The sequence below is a fragment of the Podarcis muralis genome, chromosome W (assembly GCF_964188315.1).
Source record: "Podarcis muralis chromosome W, rPodMur119.hap1.1, whole genome shotgun sequence".
Classification (NCBI taxonomy): domain Eukaryota; kingdom Metazoa; phylum Chordata; class Lepidosauria; order Squamata; family Lacertidae; genus Podarcis; species Podarcis muralis.
In genome coordinates this window covers 13,869,726-13,894,384 of record NC_135674.1, presented here as the reverse complement: position 1 = coordinate 13,894,384, position 24,659 = coordinate 13,869,726, and the positions used below count along the sequence as shown (strand labels likewise).

The 24,659-nt window shown below is 43.7% G+C and overlaps 1 protein-coding gene and 1 pseudogene across 1 annotated transcript; both read left to right on the top strand.

Moving 5' to 3' along the window:
- Positions 1-3,663: 3,663 nt before the first annotated feature.
- On the top strand, positions 3,664-6,522 carry LOC144326300 (integrase/recombinase xerD homolog). The gene is made up of 2 exons (XM_077922851.1): positions 3,664-3,713; positions 5,363-6,522. Exons 1-2 carry the CDS (start codon positions 3,664-3,666, stop codon positions 6,354-6,356), a joined length of 1,044 nt encoding a protein of 347 aa, XP_077778977.1. The 3' UTR covers positions 6,357-6,522.
- Positions 6,523-18,895: 12,373 nt separating this feature from the next.
- On the top strand, positions 18,896-21,095 carry LOC144326292 (uncharacterized; annotated as a pseudogene).
- Positions 21,096-24,659: the final 3,564 nt, after the last annotated feature.

Sequence of the window (24,659 nt, the reverse complement as noted above, 5' to 3'; positions counted from 1 at the left end):
TTCAAGGATAGAGAAATGAGAAGTTTGATTTTGCAAAAAAATAGAGAAAAAAGACTATGCATTGATGGAATATTTACAACCATATTTAAAGATGTCCCACTTCGGTTGCTTAAAACACGCAGCCAATATAAGACATTAACTCAGATTTTGAGAAAAAATGGAATCGAATTTAAATGGGAATTTCCAGAAGGAGTTTCATTTTACTATAAAGAAATTTAAATTCAAGAGTGTGGATGAGACACACAAATTTCTGAGAAGATATAAAGAGTTGGGAAAAGGAAAAGAGGCAGCAGCAGCGACTCCAGAAGAAGAATATATTAATAAGTGAGGAGGAGGAGGAGGAGGAGGAGAAAAAGAAGTTAAAGAATTTTAACAAACTTATTACAAAGGAGGCCAAAATGGCATTGAAATTATGGACATGGAATGTTAATGGCATAAATGATAAAAATAAAAGGAATAGAATTGGACAATTTTTGCTAAAAAAGAATTTGGACATTATTTGTTTACAAGAGACTCATGTAGCCAGTATACACAGAAGAGTATTAATCAACAAAAATTGGGAAATGAGTTTTACAAGTCACCTGGCAAGGTGAAAAGCTGATAATTGTCAGAATTTATGCACCAAATGGAAGTAAGATGGAATTCTATAAAGATTTGGAAGAAAAATTATTTGAATTCATGGACCAAAAAATTATAATTATGGGAGATATGAATGGAGTGGTTTCATTGGAAATGGACAGGACAAGAAAAAAAGAGAAAATAAAAGAAGGGAAGTTACCAAGGACTTTTTTCTCTACGATAGAGAATTATAATTTAATAGATGTTTGGAGACTGAGACACCCATTAGATAGACAATTTACGCATTTTTCAGAACCAAACCATTCAGCTTCTAGAATTGATTACGTATGGCTATCCAGTGAATTAACACCCAGAGTTACAAAAATAGAAATACAACCAAAGATACTTTCAGATCACAATGCAATTAAGTGTGAAATAAAAGAATTAGAGGAAAAGACTTTTCGATGGAGATTAAATGAAAATTTGTTAGAAGGTGAAAGAATAAATGCGAAGGCTCAGAAGATGCTAATAGAGTAATTTGTAAATAATTGTAATAAAGAAACCAAAATGAGTGTTGTCTGGGACGCTAGTAAAGCGGTTATGCATGGTTTCTTTATTCAACAAAATAGCATCAGGAAAAAATTTAGAGAGAAAGGAAAAAAAGAAATCTTAAATCAGATTATGAAAAATGAAAAAAAAAATAGAAAATCCAAAAGATCAAAAGATTAATCAAAACATTAAGATGTTACAATTTGCAATGATCATTAATCAAGAATTGGAATGGAACATAAAAAGAATGAGACAGAAGAATTTTGAATATGCTAACAAATCAGGCAAATGGTTGGCATGTCAAATTAAAAAAAGAAAAGCTCAAAGCACAAAGCACAATAAATAAAATAATATTGGATGAAAAAGAAGTAGAAAATCCGAAAAAAATCAGAAAAGGATTTGTTAATTTTTATAAACAACTTTATAAAAAAACTGGAAAAGAGAATGTAAAGAAGATAGAGGAATTCTTGAAACAGAAAGGAGTGCAACAAATTCTGACAAAAAAGAAAGAACGGTTAAACGTAATAATAGAGGAAGAAGAAATTAAAGATGCAATAAAACAACTAAAAAGTGGAAAGGCACCAGGACTGGGTGGATTTACAGCAAAGTATTATAAAGAACTAAAGCACACCCTACTTGTACCATTGAAAGAAGTGATGAAGTGATGAATAATATATTAGAGAAAGGAGAAATACCAGAAACGTGGAAAGAAGCATATATTATGTTAATACCAAAATCAGACTCTGATTTATTGCAAGTGAAGAATTAGAGGCCATTTTCGCTGTTGAACAATGATTACAAACTATTTGCAAGTATATTAGCAACTAGGCTGAAAAAAGTAATGAATGCGATAATACATAAAGATCAAGCAGGTTTTCTTCCTGGTCGCCAGATGAAAGATAATATAAGGAATATTGTGAATATAATTGAATATCTGACGGCCAGGAATGAAAAACAAGCGATGTTAATGTTTGTAGATGCGGAAAAGGCCTTTGATAATATCTTGGGAATTTATGATAAAGAATTTGGAATTAGTAGATATTGGACAATCGTTTATAAAAGGAATAAAAGTGATATATTCTGATCAAAAAGCAAAACTGATAATAAATTATATAATAACTGAAAATATTGAAATTATGAAGTGTACAATACAAGGGTGTCCGCTTTCACCACTATTATTCATATCGGTACTGGAAGTCTTCCTAAGGACAATAAGAGAAAATCAGAAAATAAAAGGAATTTCAGTTGGCCGGAAAAAACACAAAGTGAAAGCCTTTGCAGACGACTTGGTACTAACTATAGAAGAACCACTAAATAATGCCAAAGAAGTTATGGAAGAAATAGAACAATTTGGACAAGTAGCAGGTTTCAAACTAAACAAAAGATAGACTAAAATGTTAGTTAAATATATGAAACAAGACTTGGTGGATATGTTGCAGCAACAGATTGGTATAGAAGCAGTCAAAAAAATTAAGTATTTAGGAATTTGGTTAACCACAAAGAATATAGATTTATTTCAAAATACAGTGGTACCTCAGGTTACATACACTTCAGGTTACATACGCTTCAGGTTACAGACTCCGCTAACCCAGAAATAGTGCTTCAGGTTAAGAACTTTGCTTCAGGATGAGAACAGAAATTGTGCGCCGGTGGCGTGGCAGCAGCAGGAGGCCCCATTAGCTAAAGTGGTGCTTCAGGTTAAGTACAGTTTCAGGTTAAGTACGGACCTCCAGAACAAATTAAGTACTTAACCTGAGGTACCACTGTAATTATACACCGGTGTGGAATGGAATTAAGAGAGTCCTGGAAGTATGGGGGAGGATGAAATTGTCATTTTGGGGAAGGATTTCGGCTATAAAAATGAATGTGCTACCAAAGATGTTATTTTTATTTCAATCAATTCCAATAATCAAGGGGGCAGCAATTTTTAAAGAATGGCAAAAAGCAATTTCAATATATGTCTGGCAGGGGAAGAAACCAAAAATACAATATAAATTGTTAACAGATGTTAAAGAAAGAGGGGGCTTTGCCCTGCCAGACTTGAAGTTGTATTATGAAGCAGCTTGCCTCTGTTGGTTAAAGGAATGGATGTTCTTAAAAAATACAGAATTGTTGGATTTGGAGGGTTACGATGATAGATTTGGCTGCTACGCATATTTATGGTATAATAAAACAAAAATCCATAAAGGATTTGGTAATCATATATTTCGAAGATATATATATGAAGTATGGGACAGGTATAAAAACTTATTATTAATAATAATAATAAATTTTATTTATACCCCGCCCTCCCCAGCCAAGGCCGGGCTCAGGGCGGCTAACAACCAATAATAAAAACGAGTTGAATGAATACAACTTAAAAACAAGATTAAAATATAACATTAAAACAATTAAAATGCAGCCTCATCACAGGAGGAGAAATGAAAAAGAAAGAGGGGGAGGGAATCAAATTGACTCCAAGCCAAAGGCCAGGTGGAACAACTCTGTCTTACAGGCCCTGCGGAAAGAAATCAGATCCTGCAGGGCCCTGGTCTCATGAGACGAACGTAAAACACCATGGTGGTTATCTCCACTGGAAGCAATGAGTGTGAAAAAGATAAATATGAGTAAAAATTGGGTTACCTGTGAGAAAGACTCTCCTCCCTGGAAGAGAGGGGAGGGGTTGTGGTCGGGAGCCCGAGCTCCGCCTAGCAGGGGGCGTGGCCCCCTGCCTGCAGCTCACCTGGCTGGCGCTCACGCCCCCTCGGTGGGCCACCCAACCAGGTGCCACTGAGGGGGCGTGTTCAGCAGCTTTTGCTGCAGCGACAGCCTTTCCCCGGCCTCATTCTTCGTCGTCGCCACTTCGGAAGTCAGCAGAATAGGAGGTCTCCGCTACCTGAAGCCAGGGAAGTATTTTGGGTCGCGCCTTTTGTCTGCGGCTAGGCTGAGGGTTTGGCTCTTTTATTCCTTTATTCATTATTGTTTACTGCGGCGGGGTCTGGGCTGAGTGTTGCGTTTTGGTGGGAAGTATTGTGGGTTGTGTCTGTGTCTTTTAATCTCGACTGCTGCTGAGGCTGGCTGTGTGCTTGCGAGTGTGAGTGATTTTCGGCGCGTTTTTTGCCTACCGCTTGCTGAGTGTTTTCGGCGCGTTTTCTAGCGTGCCTGCCCCGCCTGTTTCTCCCCTGGGATTCGTGGCGGCTCCTCTATCAAGCCTTTGTTACAGCACAAACCCCACCATCGCCACCACTTTCCGGCTGGAGTGCAAGGAAAATCACTGCTAGCTGCGCGTCCGGGCTACAGCCCACGTGGGAGCTTCTTTCAGGAGCTGCCGGTTCCGCTTCCGGCCGCCCCACAGCTGACGCGCGTAATTTACTCACTCCACCGCGCTTCTCCCGACCTTAGGCAGCCGCTAGGCAGCGTTGGGGCCAACCAATAGCTGATACGCGGTATTAATTTTTTGTTTTTGTTTTTTCCTTCTTCCCTCTTGTACTCCAATTTTAGTTTATTTTACTGTTTGCTGCCGCTAAGCCACCTTGGCTGCCCACCAGCTGACGCGCGCGTTTGGTTGATCTGGTTGGCTTCTACGTATTTTACTCTACTTTTCCGCTTTTGCTTTTACCGCGTGATCTTCCACGGTGGGTGAGTGGGGGGGCCCCCCTTTTGTGGTGCTGAGATTCAATACGAGCCGGCGCTACTGCCTAGTCTCTGGAAGGTTTCTTTCCCCGTTTTGTCTGCGTTAGGTATAGTTGCCCCCTGTTGTCTCTTACCGAGCGTGGACAGTTTAAGCTTGGCTTCTTGTTGTTACTTCCTGGGCTCTTCCTGCTTCCTTGCTGGTGGCCCCTGCTGTCTCTTACCGAGCGTGGGCAGTTTAGGCTTGGGGTTTCTTGGTGTTACTTCCTTGTTCTTTGTGCTGTGTGGCTCTTCTAGCACCAGGCTCACGTGTGTTCTCCCACCCACCCCCCACCCCATTACTCGGGTCTGTATCCTCTGGGCTAATTATTTTCCAGTGCGGCTGCTTGCAAGAATAACAAGCCTCCTACAGTAGTTTAAAGCGTGTTGGGTTCAGAGGGGTTCAGAGTCTTTTTAGCCTCCGTTTGCTTTCAAGCCGGTTTACTCTTGTTCTTGTTGTAACCCCCTTCTAGGAACACCCCCCCCTTTTTTATTTTTTATTTTTTCATTTAGTTGCCCCTCCTTCTGCGGGCCTTCGTCCTCCGTTGCCTTGAGTACAATATAATATTTTCAGCTAAATTCGTACCTGGAGCCAATAATGATATAGCCGATGCCTTGTCTCGATTCCAGATTCCTCGCTTCCGGTCGCTGGCACCTGGAGCACAACAGTCGCCCGAACCCTTTCCGGAGTACCTGTGGAACGTTGGAGACGCAAAGTGATACAGGGAGTATTAGCGTCCGTAGCACCTTCCACGCTCAGGTCCTACAAGAAGGCCTGGGGTGATTTCATGGGTTTCAGGTTCAGGTTATCCGGGCTTTCATATAATGTGCCTCCCACCACAGATGACGTTTTGCAGTATCTTTCGCATCTCGACGACCTGGGACGGGCCCCAAAAACATTAAAAATTCATGTAGCAGCTATCAGTTTCTTTTCAAAAGCTACATTTGCCCATGACCCGTGTGGCGACTTCATGATACGTAGGGCAATCGAGGGTTGGAGCAGGTTACAGCCTCCCAGGGACGAAGGCCGTAAGCCGATTTCTTACGGGTTGTTGTCTCAAATTCGCAAAAAACTTAGGTTGATTTGCTGGTCCAGGTTCGAAGCACGCCTTTTTTCTGCAGCATATGCTATCGCCTTTTTCGGCGCACTAAGGGTTGGGGAGGTTGTGTTTGAAGTTAGTGCACGGGGTCCAAACCGCGGACTCCTGTGCGAGGATGTGCAGCTGTCTAGCTCTTCCGTGTCAGTGCTCATACGACAGTCCAAGACCGATCAGGCTGGCAAGGGTGTCCTGGTCAAACTCACAGCGTCAACACAGCAGGGCCCATGTCCGGTAAAGGACACTAGGCGGTATCTCGACCTTAGGCCACCGGGCCCAGGTCCGTTTTTGATTCACGAGGATGGGTCGCCCATGTCGAGATACCAATTCACCAGGGTATTGCGCAAGGCGATCGAGGCCTGTGGACTATCTGCCCTGGAGTACGCTGCGCACTCTTTTAGGATTGGTGCCGCAACCACGGCTGCGCACTTAGGGCTACCGGCTGATAGGATCAAAGAAATGGGCCGGTGGAGATCCAATGCTTATAAATCTTACATTCGCTAGTACGCGACCAGTCGCTGGGCCCCCACTTACCTGCCGTCTTTTCTGTCTTTACCCCTAGCTTTGCTCAGAAGAAGCGTGTGGATCTGCGGCCACAGTATTGTTCATTGGGCCCGCGTGCGTGCAGCAAGTTGCGGCCTGGCACCAAATCTTGGCCTCCCAAATGATGTCCGAGTTTCCTGGTTTGCGAGAAGAGGCATGCGATGGGGGGAGCTGTTGCCTTTGCTCCGGGAGAAGGTAGCCAACTTTGGCCCTCCCGACGCTATTGTGATACAGTTGGGAGAGAATGACCTAACCAGCAGAAAGAGTGCGGACTTATTGGGGAGCATAAAAAGAGACTTGAACACATTGGCAGCTATGTGCCCCAGAACGACGGTGTTCTGGTCCTCCTTCCTGAAAAGAATCGAGTGGCGCGGAGCGCAAAGTTGTTTGGCCATTGAAAGAACCAGGAAACTCGTAAATCGGGCGGTAGCCCGTTGGGTGCGCTTTATGTGTGGCCGTGTCATCCGGCATGATCGTATCCGTATTAGCGACCAAGCTATATACCGGAATGATGGTGTCCACTTATCGGACTTGGGGAGCGACATTTGGTTAGCTAGTGTCAGCAAAAGCATCTGGGATTGGTTGCAGCAGTGAGGGTATTGGCGGCGAGCCTTTGGCTCGGGTGGCGGTTAGGCATTGGAATAATTGTGTTGTGGTGTGTCAAAGTGCTAGGTTTGGCCATCGCCTATGCCTTCAATGTTTTAGGGGTATTCCGTTAAAGGAATCTGGGGGTCGTGTATCCGTCCGATGCCTGCTTGGCGGGAGGCCTTGGCACGACCCTCGGTGACAACAGGGGTGAGCCTAGAGTCGGATTAGCATCGACAGGCTCCACCTACTGGTGAATAACCCATCGTCCAATGCCTAAGCCAATACCTTTTCATTGCTGTAACCAATAAAGTTGTGGCCTTTTCTTGCCCATTAACCATATATCTCGTGTCCTTGTGTCTTTATTTCACCACACGGGGGTCGGGTCCTCGAACCACAAAGACTCTCCTCCCTGGAAGAGAGGGGAGGGGTTGTGGTCGGGAGCCCGAGCTCCGCCTAGCAGGGGGCGTGGCCCCCTGCCTGCAGCTCACCTGGCTGGCGCTCACGCCCCCTCGGTGGGCCACCCAACCAGGTGCCACTGAGGGGGCGTGTTCAGCAGCTTTTGCTGCAGCGACAGCCTTTCCCCGGCCTCATTCTTCGTCGTCGCCACTTCGGAAGTCACCCACCCTCCACTCCCTTTTAGTTAGGGCTCAGGTTTTTGGCCTTGCTATGGACCTTAGGTTGGTCGCCCCGGTTGCCTGGGGGGCCTGGTAGGAGTTTTTCCACTTGGCACTAGGCTATTTGGTTTTTTCGCCTACCTCGTAGCAATCGTCACAACTTTTGCGGTATTGGTGGGTAGGTTAGGCATTGGAATAATTGTGTTGTGGTGTGTCGAAGTGCTAGGTTTGGCCATCGCCTATGCCTTCAATGTTTTAGGGGTATTCCGTTAAAGGAATCTGGGGGTCGTGTATCCGTCCGATGCCTGCTTGGCGGGAGGCCTTGGCACGACCCTCGGTGACAACAGGGGTGAGCCTAGAGTCGGATTAGCATCGACAGGCTCCACCTACTGGTGAATAACCCATCGTCCAATGCCTAAGCCAATACCTTTTCATTGCTGTAACCAATAAAGTTGTGGCCTTTTCTTGCCCATTAACCATATATCTCGTGTCCTTGTGTCTTTATTTCACCACACGGGGGTCGGGTCCTCGAACCACAAATTGTTGGGGGGGGGGAGTAAATGGAAAATGAAACCTTATGAGGAGGTTAAAGAATATGTAAATGACTGGTTGCACTGTCGTCAAGTCAATGAAATGTATAAAGAGGATTTAAAGGAAAATGGATTTGATGATAAAAAATCAAAATTTGAAATAGAAATATTAAACAATGAATGTAATAATAATGTCTAAAATGTATAAAATACTGTTGGAATGGCAGGAGACACAGATCCCGCTGCAGTATTTTAAGCCTGTGACACTTCTAATGTACCAAGTGCCTCAGTCGTTTTGTCTACTAGACTTTTATTGCTACAGCACAAACAGCTTTCATTGAACTGTTACCAAAGGGCTGCATTCTGATTGGCTAGGAGTAAGAGGCTTTGTGTAGGCTTTGGCCAATTGCAGGAAAATTGACCCAAAAATACATTTCGCCTTACTGATTCAATGTTTAATGTTTAACAATCTGATTGACAGGTAATTACTTATTATTATTTATTTATTAAATGTTCCCTTCTACAAACAGTCTCAAGGCAATTTACAAACAATATGAAATACAATAGATAATATCAAGTAAAGATTTTGTATTATAGAACTGTGAAGAGTAGTTAGAGTGTCGAATTAGGACATGGGAGACCAGGGTTCAAATCCCCACTAGGGTATGAAACACACTGGGTGACCTTAGAGCGGTCACTGCCTCTCAGCCTAACAGGGTTGTTGTGGAGATTAAACAGAGGGGGAAGGAACATGTATGCCACCTTTAGATGCTTGGAGAAAAAGGTGGGATGTAAATGAAATGAAATAAATACATAAATAGGATAACTGAAAACTTGATCTTTTGTGTGCCTGCAACTGCACCATCCCAAAGTGCACTGAAACTGCTTGTACAGGCCACAGCAGGGCCCAAGGCTTGGCCTTCTCAGTGGTGGCACTGCAGCTTTGAGACTAACTGTGCAGCAAGGCCCAGCTACTCTACCTTATTGATGAAATGAATAGGTAGAGTGAATATTTTTTATTCTCTTGGGCATTAAAAGATTGATCTATAGGTACTTGGGTAGTTGATTTTTGTTGTTGATTTTTTAAAGCTACTATTTTCAAACAACTATATGTCATCTTGGGCGCTTTTGATGCAGAAAGACAATCAAGAGCACTTATGAATCAGAGACAGGTAACCTTATAAATCAGAGACAGGTAACCTGTAGCCTTCCAGGTGTTGCCAGACTTCAACTCCCGTCACCCCAGCCAGCATGACCATTGGCCAAGAAATGATGGGAAATGGAAGACAACAACAACTGGCAATGCACAAGTTTCCTAACCCTGTTCTGAATTAAAAGCCAAGGGACTTGCTCATTCCACTTGTAAAATTTGGGCAATATTCACCCATGATGAAGTGACTTCTACCAGCTGACCACGAAGCCTGTAAATACACCCCACTCCAACCCGCTCAAGGATCTCATTGTGCTGGCTACAATGTGACTCCTGGAAGTTAAAAATCAGAAGTTGACAGATGTCACTTCCACCATTAAGTCCCACACCCTGCATCTTTCATTGACTCTGAAAGAAGAGGGTCTGCAGTAGATGGCTTCCAGTTTAATCCCTGATCTCCAGAATGGCATCTCCAGAATCACTGGGAAAGAATAACAGCTCAGCTCAGTAAGAAGCCGTTACTAATGTATTGAGGTCTAAATACACAAAGGGGCACAACTCTCTACACTGGCCCTGACTGTTCATTAAGAGCTGCAGAAACCCTCCTCATGCTGCTGCCAAGAGCTTCATTGTGATACAGCCTGTGAGTGGAATTCCCTCCCTCCAGTGTTATGATTGGCACCATCACTTGCCACCTTTCAATGCCAATTAAATATATTTTATTTTCCCTTTTGTTGGGAACTGTTTTGATGCTGCTGCTGCTGCTGCAATTTCTGCTGAGTACTAACTTGATAACCGAGTTCTAGATTATTCGCCGTAAATGTTTATGATTGCATTTTTATGCATTTTATTGTGGTGTAACCCACCCTGGAATCATGCAATTGATGAAGGGTGGGATATAAGTGCAATAAATCAATCACTTGAAGCATCACTTTTTAGTTTTCCAAAACACTTTTCAATGGGCTTGTCATTAATTTGTAGATAATGCTGCATCTCTTTGCCAGCTCTTCTTTGGCTTCTTCACTGGGGTAGGGATTGCTGAGGTGAGAGTAAAAATACTCATTCAAGATTTCTGTGGCTTGTTTACTGAAGTTATGCCTTTTCCGCCTGCAAAAAGAGGAAAGAAAGCAAGGAAATAAATAAATTACAGCTGTGAGACTTGATTACTGAAAGTTAGCTAGGATATAAATATGGAAAGCAGACTTCTCTCTAGCCTTTGCTAGCTGAAATTGATGCTTCACCACTTATTCAAACCAACCTTTGGCCCTTATCAGGGCCAAGGTGAGAGGCTAGTAACTGATAGAAGAGGAGCAATTGCTTATCTATGGAATAATTCATTCGCCCATATCTCTCCATCAAAGGTCCAGATCCCACTTACCTGTTGTTCTTAGAAGTTCAAAGATGTGGAAACCAAGATTTCAGATTACTGATGAACTTATTTATAGTGTGTTCCCTAGATATTAATGAGACACACATTCTGGGTGGTGTGGGACATCCTAACATTGGACAAGGTACTCTGACTTCATCTGCATCTCCATCTGTCTCTTTCCCTCAGGTGCTGTTAGACAAGCACTGCCACAACACCTGATCATTGACTATTCTGGCTGGGCTGCTCCCATGAGAAGGGAGCAGATGAAGGCAGAAGCTGGTATCCACAGGCGTAGCAATCCCTGGCAGGACCTGGGGGGGGGGGCGGGATGTTATGCGTGTGCACCCCCCATACCAGGAGGGAAGAAGCTGGAAGGACTTCCGGGTTGGCGCCATCGGTAATGGCGGACTCCCTCTGACTCGGAGGGACTTGCTCTGCGGGAATTGGGTCTGCACCGCTACGGCGAAGCGGGGACCCTCTAAAAATCACAGGCAGGTGAAGCCTGTGAGCGTGGGACTCGGCGGGCACCTTTTGCGGCCCCCCCCCAACTCATAAGGAAACCCGATCACGGGGTCCGGAGCGAAGCGGGACGAGTGGCGCGGTGCTGTGAGTCGACTGCTTCTTCCGCGGAGTGAAGCCGCACAGCCGTTACCGGAGAGCGCTGACTATTTCCTGTGACATTTCGACCACGAAAGCAACTACCCGTGAGTAGGATTAATTGAAAAATTGAAGCAAAAAAAAAAAAAAGGTTTAATTCGGCACCGAAGCGGGGAGGCATAAACAGGAAGTCCGCCTTCCATTTCTTGTATATAGACTAAAGCAAAGAAGCCGCAAGCTAAAGCTTTGGAAGTTGATTGGGAAGGACTAAATCTCCAACATTAAAATAAGTGAACTCCCCCCTTGGTTGCAGGAGAAGAGGGGGGGAGAGATTTGAACTATATTTGCCTGCAAGAGGGAGGGAAGGAAACTAAAATCTACTGCTCAAAACCTGGGAACGGGCTGCCAATGTACAATAAGACTGCCGCACTGTGAAATGCACTGTTTGTGAATAGAGTACTTTTTGACAGCTAGCTCTGCAAGGGGGACACATTGTTTCTGGCTGTCTCCTTCTGATCTTAGAAGTAACTGGAAAGTAACTGAAACTGAAATCGTCTTTCACCTTATGAAATGGGGGCTTAAAAAAACTGCTACTTTGTAAAGTAACTAGTACTGATTGTTACTCTGTCCCCCTAGAGGAAGTTTTTGAAATTGTTACAACAATTGGGCCAGGGGAATTTTCCACTTCAAAACAAATTGTGGCCGTGGGATTGACCTTGGTTTTCAGCTAAAGTGTTATGGCAGATGGAAAAGAGAAAGTAGATTTGCTTCAAGACAAAACAACGAGGTCTGGGAAATCTTGGCAGTGAAGAGCATCAGCATCTGACCCTTCTGCACCATCAGTGGTTGCATCTGTACAATCTAAGTCAAAAGGTATGGCATCTGAAGATGTTTTAGCACTTGCAGTAGGTAAGATAAATGAATCGCTGGAAAAGTTAAGTAAACAAGTGGTTGAAGCATCAACTAAAATTGATCAAAACACTATAAGCATTAATAATTTGGGACAGAAGGTGAATACTAATACAGAAACTATTGAGAAATTGCTACAGGAATCTACTTTGACCCGACAGACAGCTGAAGAAGCCAAGGAAAAAGCAGCCGCTGTAGAGGAGAAGATACCACCCATACATAGGCAACTTGAGGACCACAGGTTGATGCTATCTATGATTGAATTGAAGGAGAAACAAACGAACTTGAGGATCAGGGCTGTGCCTGAACTAGAGAAGGATAGTCTGACTGACTTTCTTATGCAGGAATTTGCAGACTTTTGGAAATCAGATTTGGAGAAGGAAGAATTTAAGATAGTGAGTGCCTTTAGGCTTGGAAGAGGGGGGAAGAAGAACAGGGTGAGAGACTGTTTGATTACCCTCCGAACAAAAGAGGAGAGAGACAAGATCTTGAGTCTGCACTTTCAGAAGACCTTGGAAATACATCAGTCAAGAGTGGAGATATTTAAAGACATTCCGAAACATCTTTTGGACCTTAGGTCCAATTACGGAGATTTGGTTGCCCTGTTGAGAAGCAACAGAATTGTTTTTAGGTGGGAATTCCCCCAAGGCCTATCTTTTAGTTTCAAAGGAAGAAAGATAAAAATAAGATCAGTGGACGACAAAGAAAGATTTTTGAAAGATCACGGAGAAGATTTGCAGAAAGAATTTGGAGAAGAGCCAAGAGCATTGGATAGAGACCCGACAGACAGAGGACCAAAACAAAAAGCATTGGACAAAGGACTACTAAAAAGAGGAATACTAGACATAGCAACATTACCCTTTGGATTGGACTGCTCAGAGAAAGTGACAATAATACCACCGACAGAACAAGAACAAACACTTGGTGCAGTTGGAGGAAAAGCAGAGTAACTACATCATGGCTCTGCAACTACTAAGCTGGAATATTAATGGTCTCAACTCCCCTCAAAAAAGGAAAAGAGTTTTTCATTTATTAAAAAAGGAACAATTGGACCTGATTTGTTTACAGGAAACACAGGTGATAAGGCTACATAGGAAAGTACTGATTAACAAAAGACTGGGTCAAGAGTTCATCTCATCGGACAAAGTTAAAAAAAGAGGAGTAGTGATCTATGCAAAGGAGAGCCTATCACTGAAATTTTTATTTAAAGATGACCAAGGAAGATTTGTAGCAATTGAAATTCAAATACAAGGAGAGAAATTTTTGATAGTAGTTTATGCACCAAATGAGGGAAAGTCAGATTTTTTAAAAAAGTTGTATGAGACCCTGATGGACTATTTGGATTACAATGTGATCATGGTGGGGGATATGAATGGAGTGGTATCCACAAATATGGACAAGGAACAGAGACTGGTAGTTACTAAGGACGGCAGACTACCGAAAACCTTTTTCAAGATGACTGACAATTTGGATTTAGTTGATATCTGGAGAACAAAGAACCCTTTGGGAAGAGAGGGAACTTTCTTCTCTGAAGCCCAAATGACATGGACAAGAATTGACCAAATATGGGTAACTAGAGTACTGGCCCCAAAGACAAGAAAAGTGGAAATTTGCCCCAAAACCTGCTCCGACCATAATGCCGTGAAGATGGAGATGAAACTAACACCAATTGGCTCTTTCAGATGGAGGATGAATGACACCTTGTTTAGGGATGAAGAAGTGACTAAGAAGGCCCAAAAAACCTTGAGAGATTATTTCGAGATAAATATGAATACTACTGTTGAAAAAAGAGTAATCTGGGACGCAAGTAAAGCGGTCATGAGAGGGTTCCTGATACAACAGAATGCAATAAAGAAGAGAACCCAAAACGAGAAGAAAGATAAAATTTTGGAGAAAATAAAGGAAAGTGAGAAGAAATTGAGAGCAAAACCAAAGTCGCGAGAGATCTTGAGAGAAATAAAGCTACATCAAGTACAATATATGAAAATGATGAATCAGGAAATAGAATGGAAAATTAAACGGATGAGACAAAAGACATTTGAGTCGGCTAATAAATGTGGGAAATTGCTGGCTTGGCAAATGAAAAAAAGACAAAAACTTAACACTATCACAAATTTAGAAGTGGAAGGAAAGAATATACAGAACCCAGTGGAGATTAGAAACTGTTTCCAGAGATACTTTAAACAATTATATACACAAGGGCCACAGAAAGAAATTGATATAGATCGATTTTTGAAAATAAATGGAGTACAAAAAAATTCTCAAGAAAATAAACTAATGTTGAATTATAAAATAACTGAACAGGAGGTAGAAGGTGCCATTCAGAGTATGCAATTAGGTAAATCTCCAGGGCCGGATGGATTGACTTCTAGATATTACAGAACTTTGAAAGAATGGATAATACAACCTTTAAAGGAAGTCTGTAATGAAATACTGGAAGGGAAAAGGGCACCAGAGTCGTGGAAGGAATCATACATCACACTTATACCGAAAACAGAGATTGAAAAGACGCAGCTCAAGAACTACCGCCCCATATCACTGCTTAATGTGGATTACAAAATTTTTGCAGACATTTTGGCAAAAAGATTAAAAAAAAGTATTAGTGGAAGAGATTCATAAAGATCAAGCAGGCTTTCTCCCGGGTAGACACTTGTCTGATAATACGAGAAACATAATTAACATTTTAGAAAAATTGCAAGTGAATATTAATACCAAGGCAGTTCTGATATTTGTGGACGCGGAGAAAGCTTTTGACAATATTTCCTGGAGTTTTATGAAGAAGAACCTACAGGGGATGGGGGTTGGTCAAGGTTTCGGAAATGGTATAAGTGCAATATATTCTGAACAAAAGGCCAAACTAATTGTTAATAATGTGGTGACGGAGGAATTTAAGATAGAGAAAGGGACACGACAAGGTTGCCCAATTTCCCCATTGCTTTTTATATCGGTCCTGGAGGTCCTTTTAAATATGATTAGAAGGGACCAATTGGTTAAGGGCATACAAGTCGGAGCTAAACAGTACAAACTGAGAGCATTTGCAGATGACTTAGTATTGACATTACAGGAGCCAGAATCTAGTACTAAAAGAGTATTGGAACTGATTCAAGAATTTGGTCAGGCTGCAGGATTTAAGTTGAATAAGTTAAAAACCAAGGTTTTAGAGAAAAATCTAACAGCGATTGAGAGAGAGAGGTTTCAGAAGGAGACAGGTTTAACACTGGTTAAGAAAGTGAAATACCTGGGGGTTAATATGACAGCTAAGAATGTGAATCTATTTAAAGATAACTATGAGAAATGCTGGACGGAAGTGAAAAAAGATTTAGAAATATGGTCAAATCTGAAGCTTTCACTGCTAGGCCGTATAGCTGTGATAAAAATGAATGTATTGCCAAGAATGTTGTTTCTGTTTCAAACACTGCAAATTTTGGATAAAATGGACTGTTTCAAGAAGTGGCAGAGAGATATTTCTAGATTTGTCTGGCAGGGCAAGACCTCAAACTTTACTATGAGTCGGCCGCATTTTGCTGGCTGAGAGAATGGCTGCTTCTTGAAAACACAGACATTTTGGATTTAGAAGGTTTTAACAATGTATTTGGGTGGCATGCATATCTGTGGTATGATAAGGTCAAAGCACATAAAGCATTTAAAAACCATATTGTCAGGAAAGCACTGTTTAATGTCTGGATAAGATATAAGGATTTACTTGAAAATAAAACCCCAAGGTGGTTGTCACCGATGGAAGCGAAGGCTCAGAAAAAGCTCAATATGGAGGCCAAATGGCCGAAATATTGGGAAATTCTGGAACAAGAGGGAGATAAATTGAAATTGCAGAGCTTTGAAAAACTAAAAAATAAAGTGCGAGATTGGCTTCATTATTATCAAATAATGGAGGCATACAATTTGGACAAGAAAATTGGCTTCCAGGTGGAAAAATCAAAATTGGAAACAGAACTGTTAGATCCTAAAGTTAAGAATTTGTCAAGAATGTATAACTTGCTGTTGAAATAGAATACTCAAGATGAAACGGTGAAATCTGCTATGATTAAATGGGCGCAAGATGTTGGACATAACATTATGATGGCTGACTGGGAACAGTTATGGACCACAGGTATGAAGTTCACGGCATGTAATGCCTTAAGAGAGAATATTATGAAAATGATATACAGGTGGTACATGACACCAGTCAAGCTTGCAAAAATCTATCATTTGCCCGATAATAAGTGTTGGAAATGTAATGAGACTGAAGGTACATTCTTTCACCTTTGGTGGACGTGCCCAAGGATTAAGGCTTTCTGGGAGATGATTTATAATGAAATGAAAAAGGTATTTAAATACACAATTTTGAAGAAACCAGAGGCCTTCCTCCTGGGCATGGTTGGCCAATTGGTGCCAAAGAAGGATAGAACTTTCTTTATGTATGCTACAAGGATGTCAGGGCACACACAGTTCATCCAGGGGGCTAAACTGAGGGTTCACTAATTTCAGTGGGTCCACTCTGAGTAAGACTAACATTAGCTACAACCCACTGACTGTAAAGAAGAGTCAATTTCTGTAGTGTTGGACAAATCACCAACAAATCAAAACAAGAAAATCATAGAGTCTTGTGACCCACCTGGCATCAAGGAACCGTGATCTCAAGATCATGACGGCTTCACAAGTGCTTTGTTTAAGATGGAGCTGAACTTCTGATGGATGGAGCTGAACTTCTGATGGATGATGCCTACCATCCTCTCTATTTCCTTTGGAGAAATGGGGCGTGTCCGACTTTGCTCTTGAAGAAGGTTGATCATGTTTGTTGTAAATTCATTACAAGCCTAAGAAGGAAGGGACAGTTACAGGGGCAAAGTTACAGGGATAGGGACAGGTTTTGGCAAAGTCATATCACATCCTGATCTCAACAAGAAGAAAATGTTTACGAATTCTCCATTTGCCCAGCCTTAAGACAGCTGGTTGTTTTTATTTATTATCAATTAACTTCATTTTCAATTAGCATTTATTATTATTATTATTATTATTATTATTATTATTATTATTATTATTATTAGTTTTAACTCTTAGCAAAGCACTGGCAGTTGCCTAAACACTGTGCAGAGATTAAAAACAAGACAATTATTGCCCACAGGTTCACAATCTGATAGACACAATATAAAATGAAAAAGAAATTGGGAGGGAAGAGGAAAGCAAGCATTGGAGTAGCTTCACTTTCAGTGACCAATGCATTGATGGGTTCAGGTTCTTCCCCTTGCCATGATGTTCTTCTTGGGAGACAGGGCATGCAGTCTCCTAGTGACCTTTGGTTCCCTGGTGGATTCTAGGATGGAATAGTCTGAGCAGATTTATAAGTCCCCTGGTTCTGGGAAACCATCAAGCTTGGCTAGTAATATCTGTTCAGAGACATTTTCATCAGTAGTAATGGAGAAGTGACAAAGCTAAGGTTTGGTGGTGATTTTACTAGAGGAAAAAGAGAGAAACAAAACAGGCATTTGATGGTAGGATTTAGCTAAGACTATGAGACTTTGAAATAGAGGAGGGCATTCAGAATGTATCTGCCCTCATATACTAGGGATGGGAGAGGGATCTATCCCAGGGAATCCTTCCGCAACCTGGTGCCCTCCAGATGTTTTGGACTACAACTCCCATCAGCCTCAGGTATAATGGCCAATGATCAGTGATCATGGGGGCTGTAGTGCAAAACACCTGGAGGGCACAGAGGCCAGAAGACATGTTCTGAGGTGTGGGCACAAAATGCAGCAACCTGAAGAAGATAAAGCAGGTTGGGGGCTGGTCAGGGCCTGGTTGGGAGATATCTGTGAACCCTATGTATGCTGCCCTGAGTTATATGATAGAAGATAGAGGATATAAATGTGCCAAATATATAAATATGTGGATTTGGCTTCACCTGCCAAACTGATCAACTTAACAGCTAGCATACCACAAGCTCTTACCTGGCACATCGGCACTGTCCCCTCTCACAACTTCTTGCCCTCCCGTTTTAAATTTTAACATATCAGTTGAAGAAAGTGCTGAGATAAAATCTCCCCCTCCCATTTTATGACCTGAAAATAAATTGGGGTTCAGTGGAACTTCAGCAGTTTTGTGGGTACACAATTTTCAAGGGGAAGCTCACTGGAGCTCCATTGCATTTGCGAAAATAGGAAATTCAGGGTGTTGTTGGTACCTGTCTGTCTCAAGAGACTATGGAGTGCATCTCCAGGGGTGAAGTAAAACCACTGGAGATGGAGAGGGACCAGTAACTCGCAACTGCAGCCTGTTGTTTTCACTGTGTTATCAGCACTAAAGTAACCTCATGGGGAGCAAGCCAGGGCAGTGGGTATGAGGGTCCTGGGCTTCCCAAATGACAAGACCTCCCTTCTCAGCTTCTGTTATGTACTGAGTTGAATAGGATCCAAAATGCAGCAGTCTGATTGGTGCTAGAACAATAGGATCCAGAATTCAGCAGTCTGATTGGTCCTCAGGAGCCACCCAATCCAGCTCCAGGTGGAAGTGAATCCGCAACCTGATTGGCCTACAGGAGAATTCCGGAATTAGCCAATCACGTAGAGCGCATTGTGTAAATAATGTATATAAAGCTGATACTTTGAGGGGACTTCCATTCCTCCTCACCACTATGAGGTGAATAAAGAGCATGAAATCCACTCTCGACTGAGTATATTTCACTGGCGACGAAGGTGGGATCCCACTGAGCTGACCGCCACACACAGCACCGCAGCACCGCCACCTGCCGCACCGCTGCCTCCCACCGTGTATCCAGGCTTCAGCTCCGGGACCCAAGGAACTCAGAATGGCAACCGACAGCAGCTTCTCGCCATTCAACCCACCATCAGGAGACTGGGAAGCATAGGCCTCCCGTTTCACCTTCCTCCTAGAAGCCAAAGGGGTCACCAACGACGCCAAGAAGAGGGCAATATTCTTCAGCGAGAGGAGAAGTTCAAAATCGCCCGGGCTCTCCTTGCGCCTGAAGACGTCGCTACTGTTCCTTACAAAACAATAATGCAACAGCTGAAGGGGCACTTCTCGCCGCAGCCCTCGTCAAAATGCCTTCTACGCAAAGCGGCAAACCCCTAGGGAAACCATAACTGGGTTTGTGACCTCCCTCCACCAAGCCGCCCGGTTCTGCAACTTCTCAGAGTTGGAAAACATGCTTTGTGACCGCCTCGTCGGTGGCCTGAAGGATGAGAAGCTGCAACAACGCCTCTACGCCAAGAAGGACCTAACGTTCCAAGTCGCTCTGGAGGAGGCCCTGGCAACGGAAGCTGCCGAGAGGTCGACGCAAGAGGCACGGCCGAGCCTGCCGTTCCAACCGAGGGTCCACCACGAAGACCTCACCGACGACTCAGGATCCGACAGGGAGGAGGTGCACCGAGTACAGCGGTGCACTCAAGCAGCGCACAGACCACAGCCGCTTCGGCGAGAAGGAAGGAACTGCGCAAGCTGCGGGGAGAGTCACTAGAGGAAGACCTGCCGTTTCCGCAACACAGAGTGCAGGCAGTGCAGAAAATTGGGACACATCGCCTGGGTGTGTCGGGCTCGGCCCACCTGACGTCAGGCATCAGATGACCGATCCAAGAGCCCCAGGTCCCGGGGCCCAAAGCACCAAGGCAACTTGACGGAGATCACGGACTGCCAGGTATACCACTTGCCCCACCCCAACATAGAGAAAATTTATGTAGAGGTACAGATAGAGGGGGCCCTGTGCCGCATGGAGCTTGACACGGGTTCAACTCTATCCATAATCTCAGCAAGGACCTTAAGGAAACTGTGCCCTAGTGGGGGTCCCAAACTCAGGCCGGCCCCATTCACCCCCCAGGACTTCCAGAAACGTAAGGTCCCCACAATGGGGGTGGGGACCTTCAGGGTGCAATATTGAGGGTGGACACGGCAACTGGACTTGCTTGTGGTCAAGGGCCCCTACGTTAGCTTACTGGGATTGGCATGGTTTGGACCACTGAGGCTAGCCGTCACCGGGGTGAACTGTCGGGATCTCTGCTCGGCCAAGCTGATAAAGCTCATTTTCTTCCCGAGCCTTCAGACTCGCCTCCCAACGTGTTTAACAACCTTGAGCCTTTGATGAGGCTGCAAGGCACGTCCTCCCAGCAGAGCATCAAAACAGCACCCAGAAGTGATGAGATTTATGGCTACATTGCTATACTTTATTTTCTAGCTACGCAGAGAGCAACTGAACAAAGCAACAAAGGAAACAGGAAACCAGTAGCGTCATATCCGTCTCTAGTCTCCCGTGAGACTTCCAATAGCCTGGACTGTCTCTGGAATGTAAACACAGTCCTGTGACTCCAAGAAGCTGCTCAGTGAGAAACAGTCCTGTGAACCGCACTAGCTTACAAGTGGACGTGGACACCATATGCAAGGCATTTCCAGGAGTTTTCGATGGGAAATTGGGACAGTATACGGGGCCCCCCATTGCCCTACAGCTTGACCCCACAGTACGACCTGTCAGGCTCAAGGCCCGCCGGGTCCCTTTCGGCCTGAAACCCCGTCTAGATGAGGAATTGGACCGGCTCATGGAGCAAGGAGTGCTGGAGCCTGTGCCTAATGCCCCCTGGGAAACCCCGATCCCCACACCCGTCAAGCCTAATGGTTCAGTCCGCATCTGCGCAGACTACAAATGTACCATAAACAAGGCCCTCACGGCCCATGCATACCCAGTGCCAGTGGTCAGCCATGTCCTCGCCACCCTGGCTGGGTCAATTTTTTTTGGCAAGCTGGACTTGGCCCAAGCCTATCAACAGCTGCCGGTGGATGAGGCCACAACAGAGGCGCAGACAATTGTGATGCACAGAAGAGCGTTCAAGGTAAAGCGGCTGCAATTCTGTGTCAGCGTGGCACCAGGCATATTCCAGAATCTAATGGACTCTCTCCTTAAAGGGATTCCTGGCATCACCCCCTTCTTCAATGATGTATTGATTGCTGGGCCCATGCCAGAGGAGTTTGAGGACCACCTCTGCACCGTTCTGCACCGTTTCCAGACGGCGGGTCTCAAGGTGAAGCAGGAAAAATGTCTACTAGGAGTGCCTCAGGTGGACTTTCTGGGATTTATGGTGGACGCAGAAGGGGTCCACCTGACTGGGGACAAGGTACGGGCCATTTGTGATGCCCCAGCGCCCAAGGACAAGACTGAACTTCAGGCCTTCTTGGGACTATTGAACTTTTACCATTCCTTCCTTCCCCACAAGGCGGCGGTAGCGGAGCCCCTACACAGACTCCTGGACAAGCGGGCCCCTTGGGTGTGGGGCCAGTGCCAGGAGGCCGCATTCCAGGCAGTCAAGGACTTGCTCGTCTCAAACTCTGTCTTGGCACACTTCGACGAGAGTGCTAGCATGCAACGCCTTGCCCTATGGCATCAGCGCTGTCCTGGGACACCAACTCCCGGATGGAAGAGAGGTGCCGGTGGCATACTTTTCCCAGACACTTGACGCAACCGAGCGGAACTACTCGCAAATCGACAAGGAGGGTCTGGCAATCGTGAAGGGAGTTTAAAAATTCCATAATTTCTTGTACGGGCGGCCCTTTACCATGGTGACTGACCACAAGCCGTTGCTTGGCTTGTTTGCCCCTGAAAAGCAGACCCCCCAAGTGCTGTCTCCTCAGGTGGTCAATTTTCCTTGCCAGCTACCAGTATGCACTGATTCACCGTCCTGGGAAGGCAATGGGCCACGCGGACGCCCTCAGCAGGCTACCACTACCGGAAACAGGCCCTGACCCAGCACCCGCGCAAGAGGTTATGAGCCTGGAGCTGCTTCCCGACCGCCCCATTCAGGCACAAGAAGTTGCACACCATTCCAAGAAAGATAGGGTCATCTCCCGGGTCCTGGACTGGGTGTGGAGGGGGTGGGCCAGCAGCAGCCCCGGGCCAGAATTCGTGGGCTACACGACTTCCGGTTGAGAGCGACCCCGTCGCAAGCGGGGATTTTTCCGAGCGAAGAATCCCGGGTTCTTCGGTGGAATTAGGGGTGTCACAGGGCACAGTGGCCCCCAGAAGTAGTGTTTGGAAGGTGTCCAGACACTCAGGTTCCCGCGGAAGCCGAAACGCAGTCCACCCGGCCGCCAGGTAACTCCCAAAAGGAGCGAAGAGTGCGGCGGGGAGGGAGAGCGGGCTGAAGGGAAGCCATAGCTACCTCCGGAAAACGAAGCCCCGAGCTTGCAGGTGGAGCGCTTAATTCTTGATTGAAGAAATTTGGACCTAAATTGCTTAAAAAGAAGTGGATTTAACATCAGGAAGGAGCCGGATGAGAAATATAGAAATACGAGATCAGCTGTCATCTGCAATCAGTTTGAACGCATTATAAAAGCAAAGCCGAAAAGAGAAGTGAGTTGCCGCTAGCGGCTATTGTTTCTTTTCCCCGTTTGACTTGCTAAAAACTAACCTTTTAGAAGATACAAAGTATTTTAAGAAGAATCCAAGTTAAAAGGGGGGACAGAGGGTTTAAATTTGGAACTTTGAAGGTTCTCTTTGTAACTGTGAGGGGAAAAGACAGAGAAATCGATCCCAGTTTCACTTTTTAAAAAAACTGTGCAACGGAAGAAGAGGTTCCGACTCCATTGCTTGTCCCTTTGTTTGCTTTTTAGCAACTACGGAAGGTTTTTTGCTTTTTAATTGGGGTTTTTTCTGCACACATCTATTGAGTTACACATCTACTGGTCACCTATAATTTGGATTACAAATTTAGTATCATCATAATTATTATTGGGAAATCCCTAAATAAAATTTGACTTTGAGACTGCTCTCTTAACTTTTTGGAGTCTTGGGCCCCTTGTGGACAGAAGAAAAACTACAACTTGTTTTTTTTTTTTACCGCTTGCTCTTCATTGTTCTTTCTGACTTTGCCGATTTGCTGTTTTTGTCCCTCTAGTGGGGACTGGATGTTTTTGGTTCTTCCCTTTCTCCTTAGTAATGGATTTTGGTGATTTATTTGTTTGGATGGTTCCTTATTTAAACATATGTGAGGTCTAACTTCAAGAAGGATTATACTTTTTATTTTCTTTTTTCTTTTTTTTCCTTTTTCTTTTCTTCCTTTGTCATTTGGATACAATTTATTTGGAGACTAACTTAAATTCATTAATATAATTATGGAAATTTAGAAAACTGTTTAAATTTTTCAGCACCAAAGTGGATTATAAAATTAAATTGAAAAAAGAAAAGTGTCTTATAAACTGGATTATAATTTGATTATAAAGGATCGAAAAGGATTAGCCTAATTGGTGGCAGAAGATTTGGAACCTCAAATTTCGAATTAATTTTCTTTTTTTGTGTGTGTGTGTTTTTGGTGCGTGTGTGTTTGCTGGTGGAAAGTGAATTTTTTGTGGGCACAACTGGAACAACTGGAGTATAAATTGGATCATAATTGGAATACTGCGATGTTTTAAAGGAATAGCCTAATTGGTGGCAAGAAGAATATATTCATCTGGCTTGTGTCTCCAATTATTCATTTTTCAAAAATCTACGGATCAGATTGGGCTGAAGATATTGCAAGTCTTGAAAGTGGGAATTTGAAGTGGGAGCAAACAAAAGACCAATTATAAATTATAAAATTCGAACTTAATTGGATATATTTGTATTTGGGGTTAGGTCTACATAAGATTGGTTGATTTGTGGGAATGTCTCACCAACAGAAGAAAAGAGGGGAGGGAGGAACACCAGGAGATAGAAAGGGATCAAAGCAGGAATCGGATTTTAGAGGAGAAATATTAAGAATGTTTGCAGAGATTAGGCAAAGTGAAAAGAATTTAGAGGACAAACTAGAACAAGTGGATATGATAATTGAACAGGTAGATATGAGAATTGGGAAAATGGACCAAAAAATTGATGAGACAGTAAAGGAATTGAAAGGGCAAATTAAATAAGTATCTAAAAGAACACAATCTTTGGAAGAAGGAATGAAGAAGACAAGAGCTGAAATGAAGGAAGTGAAGCGTGAGGAAGAAAAAATCAAAGTGGGTTTATCAGAAGTTAATAAGTCACAGGAGGAGATATGGGATGCAATTGCTATGAATGAACTGAGGCAGAGGGAAGTGAACCTCAGGCTGAGAGCTGTGCCTGAGGTTCAAGGTGAAAATATCAGAGAGAAATTAGTAAACGATATAGCGCAATGGTTGGAACTGCAAAAGGAAGAGGTTGAGAGAAATGTACAGAACGCATTTAGGATGAGAGTAAGAACAACCAAATCAAGGAAAGTTCCTGGAGATTGTTTGATCACCTTTAAGGACAGAGATATGAGAAATTTGATACTTCAAAAAAATAGAGAAAAAAGACTGAATATTGATGGGAATTATATAATCATTTTCAAAGATATTCCAGTCAGATTGTTGAAACGAAGAGATCCATACAAACCATTGGTCCAAATTCTTAAGAGGAACAAGATTGAATTTAAATGGGAATTCCCACAGGGTATTTCCTTTGTTTACAAAAGCAAGAAACACAGACTTATCAGTCCAGAGGAAACAGGCAAATTCCAGAGACGTTACAGGGAA

What these genes read in the sequence shown, in the direction of transcription:
- LOC144326300 (XM_077922851.1), top strand. Translation starts at nt 3,664, where the DNA reads ATGGTGGTTATCTCCACTGGAAGCAATGAGTGTGAAAAAGATAAATAT. An exon ending in TGTGAAAAAGATAAATATGA is followed by an intron (nt 3,714 to 5,362) that starts GTAAAAATTGGG and finishes ATAATGATATAG; the next exon opens with CCGATGCCTTGTCTCGATTC.